The sequence below is a fragment of the Pelobates fuscus genome, chromosome 11 (genome assembly GCF_036172605.1).
Source record: "Pelobates fuscus isolate aPelFus1 chromosome 11, aPelFus1.pri, whole genome shotgun sequence".
Taxonomy (NCBI): domain Eukaryota; kingdom Metazoa; phylum Chordata; class Amphibia; order Anura; family Pelobatidae; genus Pelobates; species Pelobates fuscus.
The window spans coordinates 142795326-142822154 of record NC_086327.1 but is presented as its reverse complement, the minus strand read 5'-3'; the positions used below and the strand labels follow the sequence as shown (position 1 = coordinate 142822154).

Here is a 26829-nt window from a genome sequence, read left to right as displayed (position 1 = left end):
GCCCCGCCCCCCTGATTAACATTTTTAAACAAATATTATGCCATTAAAGGGGGGGGGGGGAAAGGTTTTATTTATCTTGGCATAAAGATTGTATATGAACCTGCTAACATAATGAATGCGAATTTAACTCCACTAATAAAAGAAATTACTCATCTTCTAAAACTATGGAGTACATTAGAGATATCCTGGTGGGGCAGAGTTAATTCTATAAAAGACTTTATTTTCCCTTAGATAATATATTTATTAAGGATGATCCCGATAAAGCCTTATTGGCTGACGCATACAAACAAAATGTTTAGAAATTATATTTGGCTTAATAGGAAACCTAGAATAGGACAAGAACTTCTATATTTAAAACATAAAGAAGGTGAAATAGGCTTCCCTAACATTTTCCTATACCATCAAGCGGCCATGCTGATGCATACGTTTGCCATAATTAATCAAGACTGTTGGTCTCTCCTGTCCTGTGATTACCAGATTGGTATTGGCAACCTCTAGTAAGTGATGCATCTGAGTACCTAGTACCAGAAGCATCAAAGGGGGGAATGTGACGGGGTCTCAATTAGGCCCAAACATTACTAGGCCTAAAATCTTCACATGGCATATACAAGTACTGTACACGTATCTGTTTGTAAGTTACACGTAGCCAAGATACTGTCATCAAATGTAATGAGCATGTGCAAGATCTGAAACCACATTCCGTTCTCTCCTAGTCCCTTATTGCCTATAATATAAGGTAATACTGTTTACTGATCGGTGTAAGGGTACAGGTGGCAGATGTAAAGTCTATAAAAAGCCTGTAATTCAAAACTCCGGTGCTCAGACTTTTGAACACTAGTTCAGCTGAGACCCGGCCGGTTACAATAAATCTGTTTTGCTTCCTGAATTGACCTGCGTCCGGACTCTCTATGTGTGTGGCTCCTTCAGTGTTTTCCCGCAACACACACACACAGATTGCTAAGTACACACACACATTGCTAAATACACACACACAACCTGCTGAGTACACACACACACATACACACAGACTGCTGAGTACACACACACACACACATTGCTGAGCACACACACACACACACAGATTACCGAGTACACACACACATTGCTTAATACACACATACACACACACAGATTGCTGAGTACACACACAGAGACTGCTGAGTACACACACACACAGAGATTGCTGAGCACACACACACATACACACAGACTGCTGAGTACACATGCACTGCTGAATACACACATACACACACACACACAGATTGCTGAGTACACACACACACACACACACAGATTGCTGAGCACACACACAAACAGATTGCTGAGTACTGTCACATATTCATCAGCTTATAAAAAATGTGGTTAATGGCATTTACTGTCCACACAGGAAAAGTTGTGCCGAGCAGCAACCAAATCCACAGAAGGGTTAATGCTGAGCAGAAATTATGCAAATGTTGGTCAGTTCAGGTGTATTTTTAAACAAAAAGTAACAATATGACAAAAAAAGCAACAAAAAAGATACATTTTTCAGAATAAGGTCTAGTAGTTACAAAGTATGGAGAAAAATGCACACAGGGCATGACTCTTCATTTAAAGGGTTTCTGCAAACATCATATAACCACTACAGTCTGCGGTTATGGTGCTAAGAATACTCTGGCATCATTGCCTTGCAATGGTTTGCCTCTTACATGAGTCCCGCCGGGCACCCAGCCTCCTCTCCTGTGGACTTTCACAAACCGTATGCCAATCCTGCAGCTTATTTGTTCGCTGGAAACGTCAGTTGAGTTCTCTCAGCCAATCAATGAGCTTCTCTGCGCAGAACACGCACAGAACTGATGTTAGCCACCAATCGACGAGCGTCTCTGTGCAGAACACGCACAGAACTGACGTTAGCCACCAATCGACAAGCGTCTCTGTCAGAACACGCATAGAACTGATGTTAGCCACCAATCGCCGACGGTCTCTGTGCAGGACAAGCACAGAACTGACGTTAGCCACCAATCGACGACGGTCTCTGCCAGAACATGCACAGAACTGACGTTAGTTCAATCAAGGAAAACCACGAGTGGAAGACTGCATTTAATACCAGAAGTGGACATTATGAATATCTAGTGATGCCATTCGGGTTGTGCAATGCTCAATCTTTGACCAGTCTGAAGTACAGTTTTTAGGATATAATATTTCTGCCTCGGGGTTTCAGATGGATCCTAAAAAACTAGAGTCTGTTCTACAGTGGCCTTTACCAACTGGTTTGAAAGCCATTCAAAGGTTTATTGGTTTCGCCAATTATTACAGAAGATTTATGAAGGGATTTTCTTCCGGAATAGCCCCATCACAAATATGACACGCAAGGGGGCTAGCAGTACGATATGGTCTAAGGAGGCTATTGAAGCCTTTGAAACTCTCAAACACCGGTTTGCCTCCGCCGACATATTGATACATCCTGACACCAGTAAGCCTTTTATACTGGAGGTTGATGCTTCAGAGATAGGGGTAGGGGCAGTTCTCTCCCAGAGGGAGAGCCAGGAAACTCTGTTACATCCTTGGTTACTTTTCTAGAAAGTTGTCTCTTGCTGAGCGCAATTACGATATTGGCAATAGAGAATTGTTGGCCATTATTCTAGCTCTCAAGGAGTGGCAACATCTTTTAGAGCAGGGGTTCTCAACCCAGTCCTCAAGGACCCCCTAACAGTCCAGGATTTGGGGATTACCTGGGTGTGTCTAAGGTGTTTACAAAAAGGGAAAAAAAACACCTTACACTCTAAGGTGTTTTTTTTTTCTTTTTCTGAACACCTTAGACACACCCAGGTAATCCCTAAAACCTGAACTGGTAGGGGGTCCTTGAGGACAAGGTTGAGAACCCCTGTCTTAGAGGGTTCCAAGGACCCCCTTTTGATCATTACTGATCACAAAAACCTGGCTTACATAAGAGATGCTAAGCGATTATCTTCTAGACAAGCTAGGTGGTCTCTATTTCTTTCTCGCTTTAATTTTCTTATCACTTACAGACCTGGTTCCAAAAATGTCAAGGCCGACGCCTTGTCCAGGCAGTTTGATACTGAGGCTATACTAGAGCAAGAAACGTCCCATATCATTCCCCCGGAATGTATCCTTGAGTCCACTGTCCTTTCATTGTCCTCTCCACTGCTTGGCTCCATCATGGAGGCTCAGTCTCAGGCGCCCTGCGGTAAACCTCAGGACAAACTGTTCGTTTGTCATGAGGTCATGAGGTCATTCTGGTGGGATTCCCTCAGGAGGGATGTTAAGGAATATGTGCAGGCTTGTTCTGTTTTTTTTTTTTTTTTTTAAATTCTTTATTTTGGTTGTGCATTGTTGAGTACTTATGAAACATAAACATGTCAAAAAGAGCTTTACATCTTGATAAAATTATACATGTTGAGAGTGCTGCACATTTTTTTTTTAAAGAAGAGAAAAACATTTAGGAATAGTGGCGTTCAGTGTGTTGGGTGTAGATGAGTGAAGAGTATATTCTCATAGGCTACGCACTGACTATGATTATGAGGTACATAGATGTAAAGGTAAGGTGATGAGTCTATTACAGCTTACTGGTGAGTAGGAGATCAGACCTTTAGATAAACATGCGTGCAGTCTGTAGATGCGCGTTACTAAAGGCAGCTGGGAGCTGTAATTGAGTGTGTTGAACAGTGCGGAGAACCACGCTGTAGGGGATAGTAAAAGGTGGTATCACCGTAATGAGACCTGATTTTACTTAATATAAACTCAGGGCTGGGTATAGGTCTAAAGTTACATGTAACGGTTTCCGCGTTAGGGTGTTCGTAGTGTGGGTGGTGCCCTCGTCTTTTCAGGGAGGGGGTGTTGCGTGCCTTCGTGGAAGGCCGACCTCTCAGTGGAGGTATTGCCCCTAACCAAGGGGGTAGCGGGGGGGGGGGGGGGGAGGGTATAAATGATTCAGTGGTTGCGCATGTGTGGCTAAGAAGAACCGGACTAGGTTTATAGGAGGCATCTCTTTATGGGTGCCTGGTGATGTGGTAGAATGCCTAATCTCCCTACTCCTGGGTGGTACAAGTCGAGGATCTTGTCCTCGTGTGGGAGATTCTGCAGTGGTAAACAAAAGAAAGAAAAACATATGTATAACAACATTTGGTGAAAATAAGCAATTAAAATCAAATAAAATCATAGCGATAAAATTTTTGCAACTTCGCAACTGTGCGACTTAGAGCTGCTGGTCGAGTAAGGCCCCTCAGTGGGTATAGGTCGGTCTAGGAATGTCTCTACCAGTCAGGTGTCCAGCTGGCTATCGCTTGCTGATCTTGGCACAAATGGTGTCACATTGGATGGGTCCCATCCGTGGGTGCGATTTAGGCCCGTCGGGGCCGCCGTCTCCTCCTGGATATCCAGAGCTGCAAGGAACGCAGGAATATCAGTCCCTGTGGTTATTTTACGGATAGTCCCTTTATGTGTAATAAGAAGTGATCGTGGGGGTCCCCACCTGTAGGGCACTCCTGCCGCCCGTAGTTGGGCCGTGACGTGGGTCAAGGATTTTCGCCACTGCAGGGTGGCTTTGGATAAGTCCTGGTAAAAGGACAATTGTGAGTCCTCAAATGTAATTGGGGTCTTGTTTCTTACCGCTGTCATTATTTGCCCCTTGTCGTGAGGTAGTTCGCAGCGGAGAATAACATCGCCCGGTGTTGTAGTGTTGGTAGCATTGGACGTCGGTAGGCGATACATCCCGGCGATGTTTACTTTTTTGGCGGTGGCGGGTGGCAGCACTGTGGCTAGTAACCGTCTTACATAGTGTGGTAGTTCCTCCTGAGGTATGGTGGCTGGTATGCCCCTGATTTTAATATGGTTGCGGCGGTACCTGTCCTCCTGTGTTGCCACTTGTATTGATAGAGCCTGTTGAGCTGCCTGTAGTTGGGCTATAGAGGTCTGTATATTGGAGGTGTCTTGACGGAGCTCTTTGACCTCTGCTTCTGTAGCTGCCAGTCTGCCTGTGAGCTGCTGCATGGAAGATTTTAGGATGGGCAGGTCAGCAGCAAGTAGGCCTTGAATGTCCTGTAGCATAGTAGATAGGATTTGGAGGTCCTGTTTAGTTGCAGGCTCAGTGTTGCTAACAGAGGATGTGGACTGTGGCTGTGCGTCTTCTTTTGGGCTTTGCAGCTGGGGTGCTGCAGGGGCAATTGTGTGGGGAGGCCCTGGTGAGGGTGGGTGGTCGGGGGCCGCCATAGTGGCTGATGTGTGTCGTTGGAGCATGACACCTATGTCCCTCTGTTCGGGTACGTTACCGGGGGTGGATTTCTGAGTTCTGCGCCCCATGGATGTATTGGCAGTCGTTGTTTGGGGTGACCACAGCTCCGTTGCGTTTTCGTCAGGATCCCCGCCCCAGAGATACTCAAGGTCGCGGTATGAAGGCTTGTGGTAGGCCCCGGTTTTGCGTTTTGCCTTCAGATGCTTCGGGGAGTACTGGAAGGGCATCTGTGGATTCAGCAGGGTGTCCCCGGGCTGTTTAGGGCGTTTGCAGTGTCGGATGGCTGCTTGTCACTGAGATATTGTCGGGATTGCGAATTAGATTTGCGGAGCTGGGAGAAATGGCGTCCGGTCCGGTTCAGTGCCAGGCTCCGTCCCTCAGGCTTGTTCTGTTTGTGCGGTTTCCAAAGTGCCTCATAAACTCCCTTGTGGCTTGTTACAACCTATTCCTATTCCTGAGGTCCCATGGTCCCACTTGTCCATGGACTTAATTGTTGAACTTCCTAGTTCTAACAGTTATACCACCATTCTCATGGTTGTGGACCGTTTTTCTAAAATGGCTCATTTTATTCCTCTCAAGAAATTGCCGTCATCTCAAGACCTGGTATTGATCTTTATACGAGAAATTGTCCGTCTGCATGGCATTCCTCAAAATATAGTATCTGACAGAGGTTCTCAGTTTGTGTTTCGGTTTTGGAGGGCCTTCAATAAACAATTAGGGATTGAATTGTCTTTTTCGTCCTCTTACCACCCCCAGACCAATGGTACTGCTGAGAGGGCTAACCAGTCCTTGGAACTATATTTGCGTTGTTTCGTTAATAGCACTCAAGACAATTGGTCCGAATTACTACCATGCGCCGAATTTGCTAGGAACAATGCTGTCCATGACTCCTCTGGGCATAGTCCATTTTTTGTTAATAATTGCCGGCATCCTACTGTCCTACCGGCTGTTTTTTCTGATACGGCTATTCCTGCTTTGGATGACCGTCTGGCTTCCATCCGTGATACCTGGGTTAAAGTTCACTCTGCTCTGGGTGCTGCTGCTGACCGTTTCAAGCATCATGCTGATACACGTCGAGGTGCCAACCCTGTTTACCAAGTGGGTGAGAGGGTTTGGTTATCTTCTCGTAACATTAGGCTCAAAGTCCCTAGCATGAAATTTGCTCCTAGGTCCTTGGACCTTTTTGTGTCCTTCGTAGGATCAATCCTGTTTTGTTCTCTCTGGCCCTTCCGGCTTCTTTGAAAATTCCTAATACCGTTCATGTGTCCTTACTCAAACCTCTTGTGTGCAATAAATATACTGTCTCAAGTGTCCCTCCTCCTCCCTTAGTTGTTTCTGGACATGAAGAGTATGAGGTCTCTTCCATAATTGATTCCAGGTTTTCTCGGGGCACTTTACAGTACTTGGTGGATTGGAAAGGTTATGGACCAGCCGATCGTCTTGGGTTCCGGCATCTGATATACATGCTGGCCGCAAGATTCGCTATTTTCACGCCAAATTTCCTCTCAAGCCTGGTCCTGCCAGCCCGGTGGGCGTTCTTCAGGTGGGGGGTAATATCACGTATTTATCCGCTTATAAAAATGTGGTTAATGACATTTACTGTCCACCCAGCCTATCAGATCTAGAGGAGGGGTATTTAGGCCCAGTTCTCATCCTGCTCAGTGCCCTTTCGTGGTTTCCCTTGTGGTTGTCCGAGAGCGCATTATTGATTATGGTATTTCTGGTTATTTGACTTTGGCATTGTTTTTGACTTCCCTGTTTTCTGGCATCCCTGACTCCTGGCTTTTCTTTATTGTTGTGTCTCTTTCTGTATCCCTTGACTTCGGCTATTCCTGACTATTCTTTGGTACGTTAGTCCGGCCATTCTAAGGTTCGGTATACGTTACCTATCAGTCCTCTGTGTTACACAATTCTACGTGCTGGATCATTCTGTAATCCTGACAGAACACGCACAGAACTGACGTTAGCCACCAATCGATGAGCGTCCCTGCCAGAACACGCACAGAACTGACGTTAGCCACTAATCGACGAGCGTCTCTGCCACCAATCGACGAGCGTCTCTGCCAGAACACGCACAGAACTGACGTTAGCCACCAATCGATGAGCGTCTCTGCCAGAACACGCACAGAATTGACGTTAGCCACCAATCGCCGAGCGTCTCCGCCAGAACACGCACAGAATGGACGTTAGCCAGCCAATCGCTGAGCGTCTCTGCCAGAACATGCACAGAACTGCCATTAGCCACCAATCGCCGAGCGTCTCTGCCAGAACACGCACAGAATTGACGTTAGCCACCAATCGACGAGCGTCTCTGCGCAGAACACGCACAGAATTGACGTTAGCCACCAATCGACGAGCGTCTCTGCGCAGAACACGCACAGAATTGATGTTATTGAGCCGGGAATTGTCGTTCTGGTCCAGCTAATGGCCTCTAACTCAAATAGCTCTGCATGGATCGTCTGCAGGCGCCTTGCACCATAACCACTTTAGAAGACTGCGGTGGTGGTGGTGCTCGGAGACACTCTATACGGGAGATAATTATTATTTATAAGCGCTGTATAATGAAACATGTGGGAATTTAAGTTCATATATTTATTTTAGAACAGCTCTTGGCTTTTGGAATCAATAGGGCGCCGCCATCTTGCCACAAGTCAGATCACAGGGCCCTCCTGGTTGCCCTAGTAACCTGACTCTCACCCTGTTGCCAGGCGCCCCCCTCCTTTTCCCTGCCGCCATCTGACTCCGCCCGGCAGCGGTGAGCCCCGCCCCTCGCGGCCGCTGATTGGGCCGCCGGTGCTAGGTGGGGCTGGCCCTGATGAGGTCACGTGAGCACTTTCCCAAGATGGCCGCCCGGTTGTTTTGATGAATAATCCTGTGTGAGGCGGCGGGTTCGGCGGATTCGGATTTCGGTGTCACCGGCTGCGGAAGGAGCTCGTGTTCGGTGCCGGCCGCACTTCGCGCACTTCGTGGCCGCTTCCTCGCAGGGTCTGACGGCAGACGATGCAGCCCTGAACCCGGAGGGCCCAACCTGCTCCCAGCCGGCCCCCAGCCCCCCCTGAGACCCCCCCCCTCTCACCGAGACCCCCCTGTACCCCCCCACCGTGTCCCTCACACGGACCCCCCAACCTCTGCCACCATTAAAAGGCAAGCCATGGAGGAGCTGAGCGCTGACGAGGTGAGTATCCCGAGTGAGGGGACCAGGAACTGCTGGGACAACAAAATGGCTGATAATCAATAATCAATAATCAATAATAATAATAAATGGGACATTAATGGGTAAACCCCCAGTGTGTGCCAGGATAATATACTAACAATAATGGGTAACCCAGTGCGTGCCAGGATAATATACTAACAATAATGGGTAACCCAGTGTGTGCCAGGATAATATACTAACAATAATGGGTAACCCAGTGTGTGCCAGGATAATATACTAACAATCGTAATAATAATAATAATGGGTAAACCCCCAGTGTGTGTGCGCCAGAATCATATACTAACAATCATAATAATAATAATAATTGGTATAAACCCAGTGTGTGCCAGGATAATATACTAATTATAATGGGTAACCTAGTGTGTGCCAGGATAATATACTAACAATCATCATAATAATAAAAATAATGGGTAAACCCCCAGTGTGTGCCAGAATCATATACTAACAATAATAATAATAATAATGGGTAAACCCCCAGTGTGTGCCAGGATAATATACTAACAATAATGGGTAACCTAGTGTGTGCCAGGATAATATACTAACAATAATGGGTAAACCCCCAGTGTGTGCCAGGATAATATACTAACAATAATGGGTAACCCAGTGTGTGCCAGGATAATATACTAATTATAATGGGTAACCTAGTGTGTGCCAGGATAATATACTAACAATCATCATAATAATGGGTAAACCCCCAGTGTGTGCCAGGACCATAGAGTCGGTTACAGGAACTGCTGGGACAACAACATGACTAAATAATCAATAATCGATAATAATAAATGGGACATTAATAATTAATAATAATAAATGGGACATTAATAATTAATAATAATAAATGGGACATTAATGGGTAAACCCCCAGTGTGTGCCAGGATAATATACTAACAATCATCATCATAATAATAATAATGGGTAAACCCCCAGTGTGTGCCAGGATAATATACTAACAATCATAATAATAATAATGGGTAAACCCCCAGTGTGTGCCAGGACCATATACTAATAATAATGGGTAACCTAGTTTGTGCCAGAATCATATACTACTACTAATAATGGGTAATCCCCCAGTGTGTGCCAGGATCGTATACTAATAATAGTAATAAATAGAAAATTATTGGGTGAAACCCCCAGTGTGTGCCAGGATAATATACTACTAATAATAGAAAATTATTGGGTAAAACCCCCAGTGTGTGCCAGGATCATATACTAATAATAGTAATAAATAGAAAATTATTGGGTAAAACCCCCATTGTGTGCCAGGATCATATACTAATAGTAATACTGGGTAACCCAGTGTTTGCCAGGATCATATACTAATAATAATGGGTAACCTAGTTTGTGCCAGAATCATATACTACTACTAATAATGGGTAATCCCCCAGTGTGTGCCAGGATCGTATACTAATAATAGTAATAAATAGAAAATTATTGGGTGAAACCCCCAGTGTGTGCCAGGATAATATACTACTAATAATAGAAAATTATTGGGTAAAACCCACAGTGTGTGCCAGGATCATATACTAATAATAGTAATAAATAGAAAATTATTGGGTAAAACCCCCAGTGTGTGCCAGGATCATATACTAATAGTAATACTGGGTAACCCAGTGTTTGCCAGGATCATATACTAATAATAATAATGGGTAATCCCCCAGTGTGTGCCAGGATCATATACTAATACTGGGTAACCCAGTGTGTGCCGGGATTATATACTAATAATAATGGGTAATCCCCCAGTGTGTGCCAGGATCATATACTAATAATAGTAATAAATAGAAAAGTATTGGGTAAAACCCCCAGTGTGTGCCAGGATAATATACTTATAATAAATAGAAAATTATTGGGTAAAACCCCCAGTGTGTGCCAGGACCATATACTAATAGTAATACTGGGTAACCCAGTGTTTGCCAGGATCATATACTAATAATAATAATGGGTAATCCCCCAGTGTGTGCCAGGATCATATACTAATACTGGGTAACCCAGTGTGTGCCGGGATTATATACTAATAATAATGGGTAATCCCCCAGTGTGTGCCAGGATCATATACTAATAATAGTAATAAATAGAAAATTATTGGGTAAAACCCCCAGTGTGTGCCAGGATAATATACTTATAATAAATAGAAAATTATTGGGTAAAACCCCCAGTGTGTGCCAGGATCATATACTAATAATAATACTGGGTAACCCAGTGTGTGCCAGGATAATATACTAATAATAATAATACTGGGTAACCCAGTGTATACCAGGATCATATACTAATAATAATACTGGGTAACCCAGTGTGTGCCAGGATAATATACTAATAATAATGGGTAACCCAGTGTATACCAGGATCATATAATAATAATAATAATAATACTGGGTAACCCAGTGTGTGCCAGGATAATATGCTAATAATAATGGGTAACCCAATGTGTGCCAGGATAATATAATAATAATGGGTAAACTCCCAGTGTGTGCGCCAGGATAATATACTAATAATAATGGGTAACCCAATGTGTGCCAGGATAATATACTACTAATAATAATAATAATGGGTAAACTCCCAGTGTGTGCGCCAGAGTAATATACTACTGATAATGGGTAAACCCCCAGTGTGTGCCAGGATAATATACTAATGATAATGGGTAAACCCCCAGTGTGTGCCAGGATCATATACTAATAATAATGGATAACCCAGTGTGTGCCAGGATCATATACGAATAATATGTATACCCGGTGTGTGCCAGGATAATATACTACTTATAATGTGTCTACTGGGCTAATATACTACTTCTAACGTGTAAAACCAATGGGTGCCAGGATAATATACTACTTTATAATGTGTAAAACCAGTGTGTGTCAGGCCAATATACTACTTATAATTTTTATACAGGGCTAATATCTTAATAATGTGTATACCAGGCCGATATACCATTTATAATGTGTATATTGGGCTAATATACTATTGATGTGTATACCGGGCCCGTGTACTCTCTCTAGGACGTCTATACCGGGCCCGTGTACTCTTTTTACTAATGTACACTTTATTCTGTATATGCAAAACGAATGTAGTTCTTGCACTCTAAATATAAGGCTGATGTACTCTTTATACTGTGTATCCTAGGCTAATATATGTATCTTATGCCAGTATATAATGTATACATCATGCCAAATCTACACTCTAACTCTATTATTATTGGTATTTGTAAAGCGCCAACAGATTCCGCAGCGCTGTACAATTAGTGGAGAATGTAGAATATACACAGACAAATACTTCAAGTTCCAAAACATTTACAGTTTGTAGTTGTGGAGGCTGTGATGCCAGATGTACCCTGGCCCTTGTGAAGTTATTTCTGGGGATTAATTATACATTTTTCATTAATTTAAATATTTTCCTATTTATTAAAATATCAGGGGTTGGTATTTTATTGGCGCTACTTCCATTTATTATTTAAAGCGAAGTTACTCACTATATTAACTCTTTAGACCTGGAGTATGTTGTCCGTGTTTAATACTTCATACGTTAATATCACAAGTTTTTTTTTTTTTTTTATAAAAATTATAATATTCATTTTTATCAATAAGTTTAATTATACACGGTAATTAGTGAATAGTTTTCAATAATATTGAACAAAACTTGTTCAAAATCAGTATCCCAATCTCAGTAACAATTTCAAACTTTTTAGAGTGATTGGATTGTTAGTTTATGACAACTTCAATCAACCGGGTTAGTATATTGGATATTTTCTTCATACACTATTGATTAAGCCATTTTGCAAATCGCATGTTACTATTTGTTAAAGGGACATTATAGTCACCTGAACAACTACAGCTTAATGTAGTTGTTCAGGTGAGATCTATAGCTCCCTGCAGGCAATCTAATGTAAACACTGTATTTTCAGAGAAAATACAGTGTTTACATTGATTTGATAGGAATACCTCCAGTGGCCGTCACTCAGACTGCCACCAGAGGGACTTCCTATCATGCAGGGCCCTAAAAAGGCCCTGTACACGTCTGACGTGTGCAGGAGAGAGAAGGCACTGTGTGCGCGCCTTCTCTCTCCAGTCTGTCAGCAGAGGAGGGGGGCGGGCAAAGACCGCAAGCTGAGCTGTCAGTCAGCTCAGCTCGCGGCCGCGCACACCGCGCGCATGCGCGGTAGTGCGCTCAGGACTTCAGTGGGCGTCATTCATGCATGCGCACAAGGGAGCAATGACACTTCCAAATGGAAGCGTCTGATTGCTCCCTGCTCGCGCCCGCCTATTTCGTCATTTTAACGAAATAGGGGGCGCCGCTTCACGAGGCTTCCGGCGCTGGAACCAGGTGAGTAAATTCGGCTGCCTGGAGAGTCCCTTTAAATTATAAGGAACCATGTGAGTTTATCAGCATATGGATTATTATAATTTAAGGACTGTATTTTAAGATCCTGAAATATTCTCTTAGCTTTTTACTTCTTAATACAATTTACAAACACATGTGGATTGTTTGCTTATCGTAAACAACATTCATTAGACTTCGCTAGACAGAATTCGTTATTTATTCAGGTGATCTATACACAAAGTTCTACGACAATATTTTACCAGCTAGCCCAGAAGGTTAACCAGCTCAATGCTGTTTCAGAGTAATTGATTATGATTAATTCATCCAGTAACTAAATTCTTGCAAGTTTAGTTAAAGCAGTTCTTATCGGGTAAATATTTCCTAGATTGTTATAGGTTAATATTCCCCTGGGTAACTGTTGATATTCCAATTTTTATTTCATGATTTTGATTAATATTCCAGTCTGAGATATCAATATATATCATGAGCTATCATGAAACCCAATCTGGTGTATTTCGTATCCGCTTTTACCCAGAAAATATTAGCTTTTAGTTATGTAATTTTGTTGGTATAATTGGCTTATATTTACCGATAGATGTTTTGGATGTTATTTTAAGATTGTTTCAAGAAGTCTTTTTGTCCGTCTCTTGTCTTGTGTCCTTTCTCCTTATGTGTGTCCCTTTGTCTCTGTGTCTCAGTTTGTGTAAATTTTTTTTTGTTTTTGTGTCTATATCATGGGATTATAGGTCATTCCTTATCTGTTAACCTTCTGACCAGGTCCAATGACATTTTGGGGCAAGTCATTATGTTAATGGGTATTGATGTAATTTTGATATATATTTCTATAGGTCTTAAACAGCAGGTGAAGCTGTTGTCTACGTCAGGAATGTTACCAGCTATTATCATATAGGGTCCTTGCTCACCTAAGCGTTATGGCAATTTCATGATATTTAAGCTAATTTAATTTCTCATTGCTATAAATATATATACACCATATTTTCCGGCGTATAAGAAGACTTTTTAACCCAGGAAAATCTTCTCAAAAGTCGGGGGTTGTCTTATAGGGAGGTCTATGCAGGGCCGGCACTATCCAAGCGCCGGCTCCGCTGTTTTCAATGACGACGGGCCGGTGAGGAGATCAAAGATCTTTCTCACTGGCCCACTTGAAGAGACATGCAGTTGGGGAGGGAGAGGAGGACCCGACGGGGGCTCTAAAGTAAAATAAGTGGGGGGGGACCTATTGTCCTCCCCCCTGACCCCCACCGATGAGCGGTGGGTGGGGGCCCTAAATAACAACGAGGGGGGTGGGACCTACTATCCTCCCCCCGGCCCCCCCCCTGCCTATTTAACCTGTAAATAAAAATAAAACTTACCATTTGATGTCTTCTTTCTTCTAAAATCTTCATTTTTTTCAGCCCCAAAAAAGCCAAATAAAAAAAACATAATGCCCGTCGAACTTAAAATAAAATAAAAATCAGAGCGCAAAAAAAAGACGAAAAAGGAAAAATCCAGACGCAAAAAAATAAATCCATCTTCGCCCATGGAGGGCTCCGCGCAGACTGAGCTCTGAAGGGCGGGGGAAGGCTTATAAAGCTTTCCCCCTGCCCTGCAATTAGGCTAAGAACACTCTGATTGGTTGGTTTAAGCCAATCAGAGTGCTCTTTGCTATTTTACACAGGTGGGAAAGTTCTTTGGAATTTTCTCATGCTGTGTAATTTGACTCATAACACTCTGATTGGTTAGATTCCAAGCCCACCAATCAGTGCTCAGTGTCATTTTACACAGCATGGGAAAGTTCTTTGGAACTTTTCATCCTGTGTAAAATGGCAAAGAGCACTCTGATTGGCTTAAGCCCTCCTTGGGTGAAGCTGGGTTAATTTTTTTTAGCGTCTGGGTTTTTCCTTTTTCGTCTTTTTTTTTTTTTTTTGCGCTCAGATTTTTTATTTTAAATTCAACGGGTATAATGGGTTTTTTATTTGGCCCTTTTTGGGGCTGATAAATTAAGATTTTAGAAGAAAGAAGACATCAAATGGTAAGTTTTATTTTGGGGGTCGGGGGGAGGGAAGGACAGTAGGTCCCCCCCCCTCATTCTTATTTAGGGCCCCCACCCACCGCTCAGGGGTGGGGGCCAGGGGGGAGGACAGTAGGGCCCCTCCCCCTCATTGTTATTTATTGTTATTTAGGGGCCCCATTGAGCTGTATTGGCTGGCATCTGAATGTGGAAGACTGCGTGTTGGGAAGGAAAGTATATTATCGCCAATATTGTTAACTGTGGATACCCATTCCAAATATTGGCTCTAATAATCTGCCAAGTCAAATTTGCCCGTTCCTTACTGAGCACCATGGGATATGGAATTCCACCTTGTCTCGAGATATGCAGGCTGTTCAATGGATTGATTATCTCTGGGATGAAAGTTTAAATTGATACTATTCTAAACATTTTTTAAAGTGTGTGCCTTTGTGGGTACACTGTGGCATTTGCTAGCCATACAGTGACAATTGTTAAAAGATAATCCCATGTGAGACACATTTTACATTTTGTTATAAGACATCTATTAACAAAAATATTGCTGGTTTCATCAGGCTTTAAAATAAATAAACATTTTATTTCTTTATTTTTTGTGTGCAAAATGTAATTGAACAGGACATTTTTTTTTTTTTTAGTAATAAACAGGTTAATGCAGGCAACATGGTTTAGCAAATTTGTTTTGGAATCTAGGAGCCAGCTAAAAAAGTTAGAAGCCAGTCATTTTCAACAAGTAAATGCAATTCTTAAAGGGACACTATAGTCACCAGAACCACTACAGCTTTATGTAGTTGTTCTGATGTCTATAGCTTGTCCCTGCAGTGTTTACATTGCTGCTTAGTAACACCTCTAGTGACAGTCACTTAGACGGCTACTAGAGAGTCACTGGGTCACTCACTGCTGCACCACGTGCAGCACCCAGGTTCAGTGTCCCAGGTTCATCTGCAGCTCCTCTCCATGACTCCCTTGAATCTCCCATGCTGTCAGAGCAGCCAGTGCCGCCATTCTTGAGCCGGTCTCCAGTTTCGCCCAGAAGAGCTTGAAGACTGCCTCCAGTGTAACCATGGATTTTAGAAGTGAGCGAGTCGAATGCCGTTGGCACTGCAGAGCCGGACCTTGTGCGTCAGCCATCTCGTGTAGCCAGGCCTTGTATTAGGAGTGTTGCAAATCACTCTGGTATGCCTCGTAGGAGCAGTGTTTGCAACCGCAGCGGGGACCGGGATAACCCCCACCAGCCGAGAGGAGCGGAGAGAACGTGGCCCAGACCGTGGTTGTCCGGGGGGAAAAAGGCGGGAGATTGCCACGTCTCTCAAGATCAGATAACAGGCTGCAATGAGCATCTCCCATAATGCTCTGCGGGCCATAATGCTAGCAAAGCGTCAAGGGAGATGGCCGCAGATTGCCCATCCCTGGTCTAGGAGGTTGTCAATGCTATCTCTACAAATCATGAGTTAAATGTTTCTCAGTTTATGTGCTTATATCACAGGATAATCTATATCACAGGGAGTCTCGCCCCCACCCATCATGCTTTTATCCCTTGAATCAATCCCTTGTCCCTATTTTTATGATTTCAGTTTTCTATTTACAATTAGGCAAAATGTCAACCGATATAACTTTACATTTTTTTTATATATATATATATATATATATATCTCTATCTATCTATCTTAAACTTTGCTGCTTTACCATCTCTGCCATTTAGCCTGAATTTCACAGTTCGTTTCACATTTCATCACTGGGTCAAATACACTCTCAACATAACCTATAAGGATTTATGCCAAATAATCAGAAGAAAAAAAAATTGAAGTGCAAAATCTTTGTACCACCTCCACAGTGGTGGATATGAAAGTATCAAGGTTAATAACAATGTCTTTGATGTTGTTGCAAAAAATAAAAGTATACTTTATATCCACAGTTCAATATTCCTCAAAGCATACTGCAAACAGGGTGGATGTAAAAGTTTTATTTCACTTGGTTAAAAACGTATGTAAACTGCATATTATGCAATAAATAACTAAAAACTGATTATAATTAATTGCATAATATGCTGTACACATATGTTTTAAAGCTGTTGTACAAAAACTGTTTATTTTTTTTTCTACATGTACTCAGGTTTTATATAAGTCTTCTGTTTGTACTTATTTAAGCTGGCCGTTACATGAAAAGCCCTGCCACAGAAAGGCTTCTGTATCTTTAATAGAAAATAACCGGTACTGCAATTGTACAAGGTATATATACTAGAGCAGAAGGATACCTCATTATTTTGACACAGCCTGCAGAGTATGGGCTAAATGCGTTGAGCTGAGGAAAAAGGCCTTCATTCACCGGTACCAGCGGAATCTTTCAGCGGTGTAAAGTTACAGCGTTCCTCCGTCTTGGACTCCAATACTGCGGCTTGTGGAAAGGATTTTGGACTTATCCAGCTGCTCCGACAGAGTGGTAAAACGTCTTTACCAACACACTGCCTATCTGAATGTTCTGGACTTTTTAGTTGTTATTTAAATATTTTTTAAACCACTTTTTTATATGTGCCGTAGTGTATTATCAGGGTTTTAACCAGGTGAACTAAAACATTTATTTTTTTAATCCACCCCGTTTGCAGTATGCTTTGAGGAATATTGAACTGTGGATATTAAGTATACTTTTATTTTTTGTAATAGTCTCCTCCTTTACTGTTGATTCCTTTTTATATATTTAAATGTTTCTATCAATGTAATAGCTGCTCTATTACATTGTCTGCCTACCTTTCAGTCATCTGAAATAATTACTCCTCAATCCCTTTCCTCAGATGTTGAGGTTAGTAGGATATCAAATATTCTATACACTTATCTTGCACTTATCCACATTAAATGCCACATCTCTGACCGTTTTTCTAATTTACCTAAATAATTTGGCTTATCCCTCCTGGAACAACCCAGTTACATATCTTAGTATTATCAGTAAAAGTACATATCTTACCACCACGACCTTCTGCAATACCACTAATAAAAGTGTTAAAGAGAATGGGTCCAAGTACAGATCCCTGAGGTACCCCACTGGTGACAAGCCCAAGCTTCGAATATACTCCATTGACTACAACCCTCTGTTGCCTGTCACTCAGCCACTGCCTTACCCATTCAACAATATTGGAATCCAAAATTATAGATTGCAGTTTATTAATTAGCCTTCTATGTGAAACCGTGTCAAATTCCTTACTGAAATCTAGGTAAGCAATGTCTACTGCACCACCCTGATCTATAATTTGTTACCCAATCAAAAAAATCAATAAGATTAGTTTGGCATGATCTCCCTGAAGTAAACCCATGTTGTCTCTGATCTTGAAATTCATGTAATTTTAGATGTTCAACAATCCTATCCTTTAACATGGTTTCCATTACTTTCCCCACTACTGAAGTAAGGCTTACTGGCCTATAGTTGCCCGACTCCTCCCTATTACCTTTCTTGTGAATGGGCACAACATTCGCGAATTTCCAATCTTCTGGGACTACTCCTGTTTATGATTGGTTAAATAAATCCCATAAATGGTTTTGCTAGTACACCACGAAGTTCTTTTAATAATTTTGGGTGTATCCAATCAGGTTCCATCGACTAATTTGCCTTTATTTTTGACAGTTAAAATAGAACCTCTTGGGGGCGGGGCCGGGCCGCCAAGCTGAATGGTCGCAGGAAAGACCAGCTCCTGCAAACCACGATCTACAAAGCCTGTAAAAAGGAACTTTCAATAAATTAAACAACCAACAACTGCGACCCTCGGTGTGCAAGGGCCACCGGAGCCGAGGAGAGGCTTGCTCCAGGAGTTTTAGTCCCTCGGGGGAGAGATCTCTGCTGTATCGGCGGGACCTTGCCCGGCGGTGAGTGGAGTGGACGTCCACCACTCCACTATCCTTCCAAACGGAGCCCGATAGACAGGCTGAACCTTTTGGACCTGGTCCCGGTACGCCCTCCCCCACCTCTGGACCGGGGGGGTGAGCCCGGTCCTCGCCTCATATCAGCACTCGGAGATGATAATAACGCTATATCAGCCCTTGGCCCAAATCAAGATGGCTGCCAGACCTGGGCTCGCTTAACAGAAGGCCCGCTTATAGCCTATTCTCATGGTGGATCCGTCCGCGCAAGAACCCGACAATTTGTGCCCACAACTTTGGACGAAAAGGAACGGACAACCTCCAGCCCATCAGTACCTACCTGCTGACAAAGAAGACATGGAGTGGCCCCAACTGTGTGTCCCTCGGGTGATAACGCTGAGGTGTAGACGCAGACAGATGCCGCAAACTGAGCACCAGTCACGACGGCACGACCTCCAGGCCGGCCGCCTCTTACCTGAGCAGCAGGCTACCCGGGAGGGTCCCTGTCGGCGAGTATCCCGCAGAAGGAGGACTTTGACCAAGCAGAGCCGGACACACAAACCGGAAAGCCCACACGCTGCTGACCCAACGACCGGTCTGGCTCTGCCTTGGAGGGGCACTGCACCGGAGCGGATGGCGGCTGGGGTTCGTTAGAGCGACCTATGCTCAAACATGCTGGACTTGGGTTGCTCAATGACTGTGCCTCACCCTCTAAGAGCAGTGGCTGAGGGAGCTAAAAGCGATCTCTAATGCCCTTTAACTAAACGGGGACTGGAGACGGGCAGGCTTGGGGGGCTAAGTAATATGTTGTTTTAATCTCTAATGTTTTGTCTAATTATATGCATTCTCTGATCTATGTCTGCCACCTCACGTTTAACATATATGCTATGGCCAGACTAAGCATAGCCTTATGTTTCAGCTAGTCTAAGCGAGCACAAAATAGAAAAATAAAAAGCATTGATTTATAGATATACCAGCGAAGTTACCTTTTAGTTATGAGACCGAATTAGCTGTCAGACCCTCTACTGTTTACTACTTAAACAAGCGAGTTACTTAGCAAACTGTTTATTATAGTTCAGACATAACTGCCTAGCCTATCATTATGCTCTTCAAAATAAAATATGTGCAAATTCTCTATGCCACTGTTTCACCTATCTATGTTCAAATATAAATACACGCTGTTGTGGCGTATGACTATCCTATGTACTCACCTGCAAAACAAAAATAAAGAATTAAAAAATAAATAAAAAATAGAACCTCTTCCTCTGTAAACTTCAGTCCCTCTCCATTTTCATCTGTAAATACTGAACAAAAATATTCATTGAGGCAGTCAGCTAGACCTTTTATCCTCTTCTACATACCGTCCTTCTTTTGGTTTTAATCTAACTTGTAGTCACGTAGCAACATAACTCCTTGTGTGCACCTGTATGCCAATAATAGTATAACATCTGAAAGCAAAAGGAGCATGAACGTATTTTAATTCATGTGCTTTATTAAAAAAAATACTGTCCTTTCAGATGGAATAGAACCAAGTCTCCTGTTTACTCTCTTCTTAGTCCGGCTGGTCATAATATCTCCATAAATGCTATGTGCCCTACTTATTTTGGGTGACCTAGAACACAGGCCACTTACAGAAAGCTGTGGGTGCTTGCGATCGGTGGACCCTGAAGTACATTACTTGGATTTGTATGGACCTCTTGTTACAGAGCTATGTTCCATGATGAATTTGGGTATACTGTGACGTTATGGATGGTATTTTCCATATTCAATTTCTGTCTGCTGTATGTCTGACAGCACCTACATGACTTTTGACCTCCTGTGTAAAACACAGAGAACGAACAATGATTTGACACATTCCACAAACTTGCAGCTTTCAATCTGGGCAAATTTAGGGTACACCTCTCAATGAATGGGAGATTGTTCTAAATGCTAAAGTGAAGGGTCTATTTTTTTTTAACTGAACACTGGGAACATGTATGCGGAATAACAAGTAGTTTGCATATAGGTCTCATATTGGGGAGTGTCACAGTTCTTTGTATTCAACTGACTTTTGGTAATAAAGATGCTACAAAAATGTCAACATTCTTCATCATCTAAAGTCTTTCTGCTTTCGTTGCATACAGGACGTGTACCTGTCACTGAGAGCTTAATGAAGGTGACATCCATGTGTACAAGAATGTCCCAAAACACTGACATCACAAGTTATTATTGGAAGTGTTGGAGACTTGATCACATTTTTCCATGAAGTACTTGGAGTATCATAAGGACCAGTAATATGAGTCCTTAAGGCTTATATTCTAATCACAAGACGGGCAAACAAAGTAGTACCACACATTGAAGTTGGGCTTTTTACAAGCCTCTTCCTGGAAAGGCACATGTTATTCACAGTATCCATTCTGTAAAGAAGCAATGTATGGCCATGGTTTAGAAGCTGAAAGGAAGTCCTGGCCTTTCACTCAATGTTTTCCTTTAACCTCCAGTAAATGTATTTACCAGTTGATAAGAGCTTTGACTTTCCAAGGTTTTGGTTCTGCCTGCTCATTCATCGTAGGGTACACAAAGGATGATACCCAATGCCTGGAAGTATATTTGTTGTTTTAAAGAGAATGTGTTCCCAAGATAAAGTGGAAACTGGACTATAAACCACTTTTTGGTTTTTAATTAAGACTTTATACTGAATTTAACCTACTATATCTCTTACTGTATCTTCCATCTTTTTTTTTTTTTTATATTCTTTATTTTTGTTGTGCAGATATTGACAAATAGGCTTACATAGACATATCCATTGGTTAAGGTAAAACATAACAGGGTACAGGAGCATTACAAGATATGACAAGAGTGTTGCACAATTTTTTTTTTTTTGTATAACAAGCAGGCTTAGTATGATACGCTGTAGTAAAATGATCATGCTAAACAAAACTTTGCATGAGAAGACAACAAAATGCAGGCAGTAGCATAATACGTGTTACATGACTGTTGTCTGGAGAGGGGTTCCACCCCGCAGGACTCCGTGTGATAGGCGTGAGAGTCCAATTAGTGTTGCTTAGGAGTATGGGGAGGCAGGGTACCTCAGCGTGGTAGCGAGCATGGAGCAGCACACTTGGACATCCCAGGTGTCCCTCAGCCTGTGCCTTTGAAGGGCAGTAATGTCCCGGATATCGGTGCTAATTAGCAAGCTCTGTGAGGTAAGTGCCAGTGAGAGGGTACCTTGATGTTATATCAGATGTTGGGGCAGTCAGCATTCCGTGGTGTGTTGCCGTCCGGCTGGTAGCTCTCCTGTCTGTCTAACATAGGAAGCCACAGGTGCAGGCGACTGGGCTTTATTCTCCGGTGAGTTGGCGCTGATGGACAGGATCTCGTTCGCCCTTGTGCAGCTTTGTCCAGAGTTGTGTGCACCCAGTTGCATGATCTGGAACAAGCTGGTCCGCCGCGTGGGTAGGCTGTAAGCAGGCCTTCATAGGAGCGGGCCTAGGTCTGGCGGCCATCTTGCTTTGGGCCTTGAGCTCACGTGGTGGTATAATGTTGCCTCCGAGAGCCGTTACGGGATGAGGACCGGGATAACCCCCCGGTCCAAAGGGGGGGGGATCGGGACCGGGCCCGCAGTGATGCAGCTCCTCCGTTGGGCCCCGTAGGGCAGGATAGTGGAGCGGCGGCCGTCCAGTCCACTCACCGCCGGGCTAGTCTCGCTTGGTACGGCAGAGATCTCTCCCCCGAGGGACTTAAACTCCAGGAGTAAGCCTCTCCTCGGCTCCGGTGGCCCTTATGCATCGAGGGTCGCAGTTGTGGGTCAGGTAAGTAGCCAACATTCCCGGTTTTCAGGCTTATTATTATGAGATTTGCAGGAGCTGGTCTCTCCTGCGACCGTTCAGGTCGGCGGCCCGGCCCCGCCCCCCTGTATCTTCCATCTTTTAATAGAGTCTTCCATTAACTTCCTGTTAAGTGCTGGAAATACCTATTGAACACTTTATTTACACATTACTAGAAATTGAAAACTCTACAGGTCAATGAAGCCTTGGTTTAATTGTTTTGGTTGGAGAGCCGTGGTCAGTGATATGTTGCGATGAGTTCTGAAATAATGAAACAACACTATAGGCACCCAGATCACTTCAGCTCATTAAAGTGCTCTGAGTGCAATGTCACAGGTCCCTTCAAGCGGCAAGGTCATGACCAAATACAGTTTTTAACCCCACTCTCCTGACTCCTTTACATCTAATTGCCCCAGAGCCCCCCATATTACCTATTTTTTTAATCTTCATTTCGTGCCTGGACCTAGGTGAGACACGTCATCTGCCCACACTATATAGCGCTGTGAAATTCCTGAGCATGCCTAGTTAAAGGACCACTATAGTGCCAGGAAAACATACTCGTTTTCCTGGCACTATAGTGCCCTGAGGGTGCCCCCACCCTCAGGGACCCCCTCCCGCCAGGCTCTGGGGAGAGGAAAGGGGTTAAAACTTACCTTTCTCCAGCGCCGGGCGGGGAGCTCTCCTCCTCCGATCCTCCTCCTCTCCTCCCATTCTGCTGAATGTGCACGTGCGGCAATAGCTGCGCGCGCATTTAGCTGGTCTCATAGGAAAGCATTATCAATGCTTTCCTATGGACGCTTGCGTGCTCTCACTGTGATTTTCACAGTGAGAATCACGCAAGCGGCTCTAGCGGCTGTCAGTGAGACAGCCATTAGAGGATTTGAGGGCTGGATTAACCCATTTATAAACATAGCAGTTACTCTGAAACTGCTATGTTTATAAAAAAAATGGGTTAACCCTAGCTGGACCTGGCACCCAGACCACTTCATTAAGCTGAAGTGGTCTGGGTGCCTAGAGTGGTCCTTTAACCCCTTAAGGACCAAACTTCTGGAATAAAAGGGAATCATGACGTGTCACACACGTCATGTGTCCTTAAGGGGTTAAACACTTGGGTATTCGCTATTGTCCAAAAATTGGACTGGAATTTCATATTCATTCGTCTGAAAGACGAAGGAATGAATAGAAATTTCAGACAAACAAACACCATCAGTGTTCGTTCAGTTTATTACAAGGCGGGAGCTACCGGCACGCAGCTCCTTCCTTGCCTGTGACTACTCCGTTGTAGCTTTGGAATTTTCCCACGTTGTGTAAAATGACTCCGAGCACTCTTGTTGGATTCCAAACCAACCAATAAGAGTGCTCTGATAGGTAAATTTGAGCCTTGCAAGTTGCCAATCATAGCACTGTTAATTGGTTGGCCTAAACCAACCAATAAGAGCGCTCTGAGTCAAATTGCAGGGTGTGGGAAGACTTTATAAGCTATTCCCCACCCTGCGGATGTCAGTCGGCGCGGTGCCCTCGCTGGGTGTAGATGTATTTTAATTTTTATTTTGCGTCTGGGTTTTTTTTTTTTTTTGCACTCAGGTTTTTAATTTATTAAGTTTGGGTATTCATTTTTTATTTGGCCTTTTTTGGGGCTGAAAAAAAGGCTTTAGAAAAAAGACATCAAATGGTAAGTATTTAAATTTATTTACAGGCATTTAGTTTAATCGTCTCCTCCTCTCCTCCTCTCCCTATTTTTAGAGTGAGGGGGCTAGTTAGGGCTTTATTTAATTATTTTGTTTTTGTGGGTGGGTGACTAGGGGCTTGGGGATCCCTAGTCACCCCAGGGGGGAGGGGGGTGTATTTTTACATGTAGCCCCCACCTGTCGCCCATGTGTGTGGTCATGGGGGAGGATGACGACAATAGGTACTCCCCCCCCCCAAAAGTCCTTGCCCTAGAGCAGGGGTCCTCAAATGTTGCTGAACTACAACTCCCATTATTCTGTGGCTATCTATGTAATTCAAAGAATCATGAGAGTTGTAGTTCAGCAACATCTGGGCGGCCGGTGTTTGAGGACCCCTGCCCTAGAGTGTTCCCCAAGACCTTCGTTTTCATGATGCTGAATGTGTTCAGTGCTTCTCAATGAAGCATCGGATTGGCAGAGCACCTTGCATTGCAAATTCTTCTTTATGAAGTCCTGTCCAACTAGAGATGCATTTTACTCATTAATTCAGATTTCTCGAACTCTGAAGCTTGTCAGGGTTGTTCACTAAAGTAGGAATTGTTGGGAATTCAAATTGACGTTCAAAATATAAAAACTGAATAATTATCAAGGCACGCAATGCTTCCGGTTCAGCTACTTTTAAAAATTTAAGTTGAATTTGCTACAATTCACACTTTACTCAGGAACTCTGTTTTTCTGTACTTAGATCACTTTGAGAATCATGTCAGTATGGGTTTTAATATTTTTATCACCTTTTGCTTTCGCATGATTGCACAGTTGTAGGCTGTGTGCATGTTTACTTTTCCTTTTGTTACACCATATCCTGGTAACCTTTATTGTTTAATCTGTAGAAAGTATCGAAATCTCAAATAACTTGTATTCTATCCACCTTCTCCATGTTGTGATAACTAATTGTTGCTATCCCATCCGCATACACTAGATATTAAATAATCTGCATGCTTTTAAAGTTAAAATGAACAGCTTGGATCTTCCTCTAGACAATTAAATCTTTCAGTTCCTGGAGTTCTTTGCAAACCTTTGTAGATCTTGCATTCCTCCGTGATGCAGTTAACCCATGCTATGTAGCAACTGAATAAACATTCTTCTTTGTGTTGTTCAAACGTTCTTTGGCAGACGTGTTCTCACAGGGCAGAGTTTAGTCTATCTGTCGTTGCCTTTAATACTGTACAATAGGTTGCTATATGTTAGACCATTTTCACTGACAAAGCTTCATGCTATTTTTACATCTGTCCCCATTGGCTAGAACAGATGGAATATGCTCAGTTTAACATTCACTAAACTTGTTTGCTTAAAGCGACACTATAGTCACCAAAACAACTTTAGCTTAATGAAACAGTTTTGTTATATAGAACATGCCCCTGCAGCCTCACTGCTCAATCCTCTGCCGTTTAGGAGTTAAATCCCTTTGTTTATGAACCCTAGTCACACCTCCCTGCATGTGACTTGCACAGCCTTCCATAAACACTTCCTGTAAAGAGACATCTAATCTTATCCTTCCTTTATTGCAAGTTTAATTTAGATTTTCTTATCCCCTGCTATATTAATAGCTTGCTAGATCCTGCAAGAATCTGCTGTATGTAATTAAAGTTCAATTTACAGAGCAAGAGATAAAAATTCTTTAATGTAAATTACATCAGATTGAAAGTGAAATCAGTTTTATTTTTTCCCACGTCCCCAAGCCCCTTGTCACCCGTCCACCCCTCCCCCCACCCAAATAAAAGCTATCCCCTACCTACCCCCCTCACCCTAATAATCGTGAGGGGGGAATAAAATAACTAACCTGTAAAGAAAAATAAAACGTACCATTTGATGTCTTCTTTCTTCTAAAATCTTCATTTTTCAGCCACAAAAAGGGGCAAATACCCGTCGAACTTAAATTAAAATAAATCCAAGCGCAAAAAAAAACAGACGAAAAAGAAGAAAACCTGACGCAAAAAAAAAAAATCCATCTTCACATGGGTGGCTGAGCTCTGCAGGGCGGGGGAAAGGCTTATAAAGACTTGCCCGCCCTGCAATTAGGCTAAGAACACTCTGGTTGGTTTAACCCCTTAAGGACCAAACTTCTGGAATAAAACGGAATCATGGCATGTCACACATGGCATGTGTCCTTAAGGGGTTAAGCCAATCAGAGTGCTCTTTGTCATTTTACACAGCGTGGGAAAGTTCTTTAGACAGTAGGTCCTCCCCTCCCCAATTGTTATTTAGGGCTCCCACCCACCGCGCAGGGGTGGGGCCTGGGGGAGGACAATAGGTTCCCCCCTTATTGTTATTTAGGGCCCCCACCCGTCGCTCGTGTTTTTTTTTTTTACAGTGAGCAGTGACATGCCCCTACTCGCGGTATAGTGGGTATGGGCAGAATTTACTAATGCTAAGTAATCTTTACTTCGTATTGGTAAATGTGGCTGGAAGACCAATTAAGGTCTTTCAGCCTTTTGGTAGGTAGCTCCCTAGTACCATGGGAATTAGGGAGTTATCTACTAAGCGGCTGCAAGATGCCACTGCACGAAAGGATCGGAGTTTCATTTATTTGAATGAAATTGCGATCCGAACAAAGTCCCGAATTGCATTCTAACACGAATGGAGAAACTGTTCTCATTCTGTTAGGACACAATTCAGCAGTTTTGCCTGCGTTCTGTCTAAGTGACAGGACGTTCGGCAATACAGACAGGAAGCATC

General features: G+C 43.1%; 1 protein-coding gene across 3 annotated transcripts in view; it reads left to right on the top strand.

Annotated features, from left to right (window-relative positions):
• Window positions 1–8327: 8327 nt before the first annotated feature.
• Window positions 8328–26829, top strand: part of UBE4B (ubiquitination factor E4B) — an 86862-nt gene continuing 68360 nt past the window's right edge. For all 3 annotated transcript variants that reach the window (XM_063436610.1, XM_063436609.1, XM_063436608.1), the window contains exon 1: window positions 8328–8405. In XM_063436610.1, coding sequence (XP_063292680.1) covers window positions 8382–8405 — 24 coding nt within the window. In that variant the 5' untranslated portion in view covers window positions 8328–8381. The remainder of the gene's footprint in view (window positions 8406–26829) is intronic.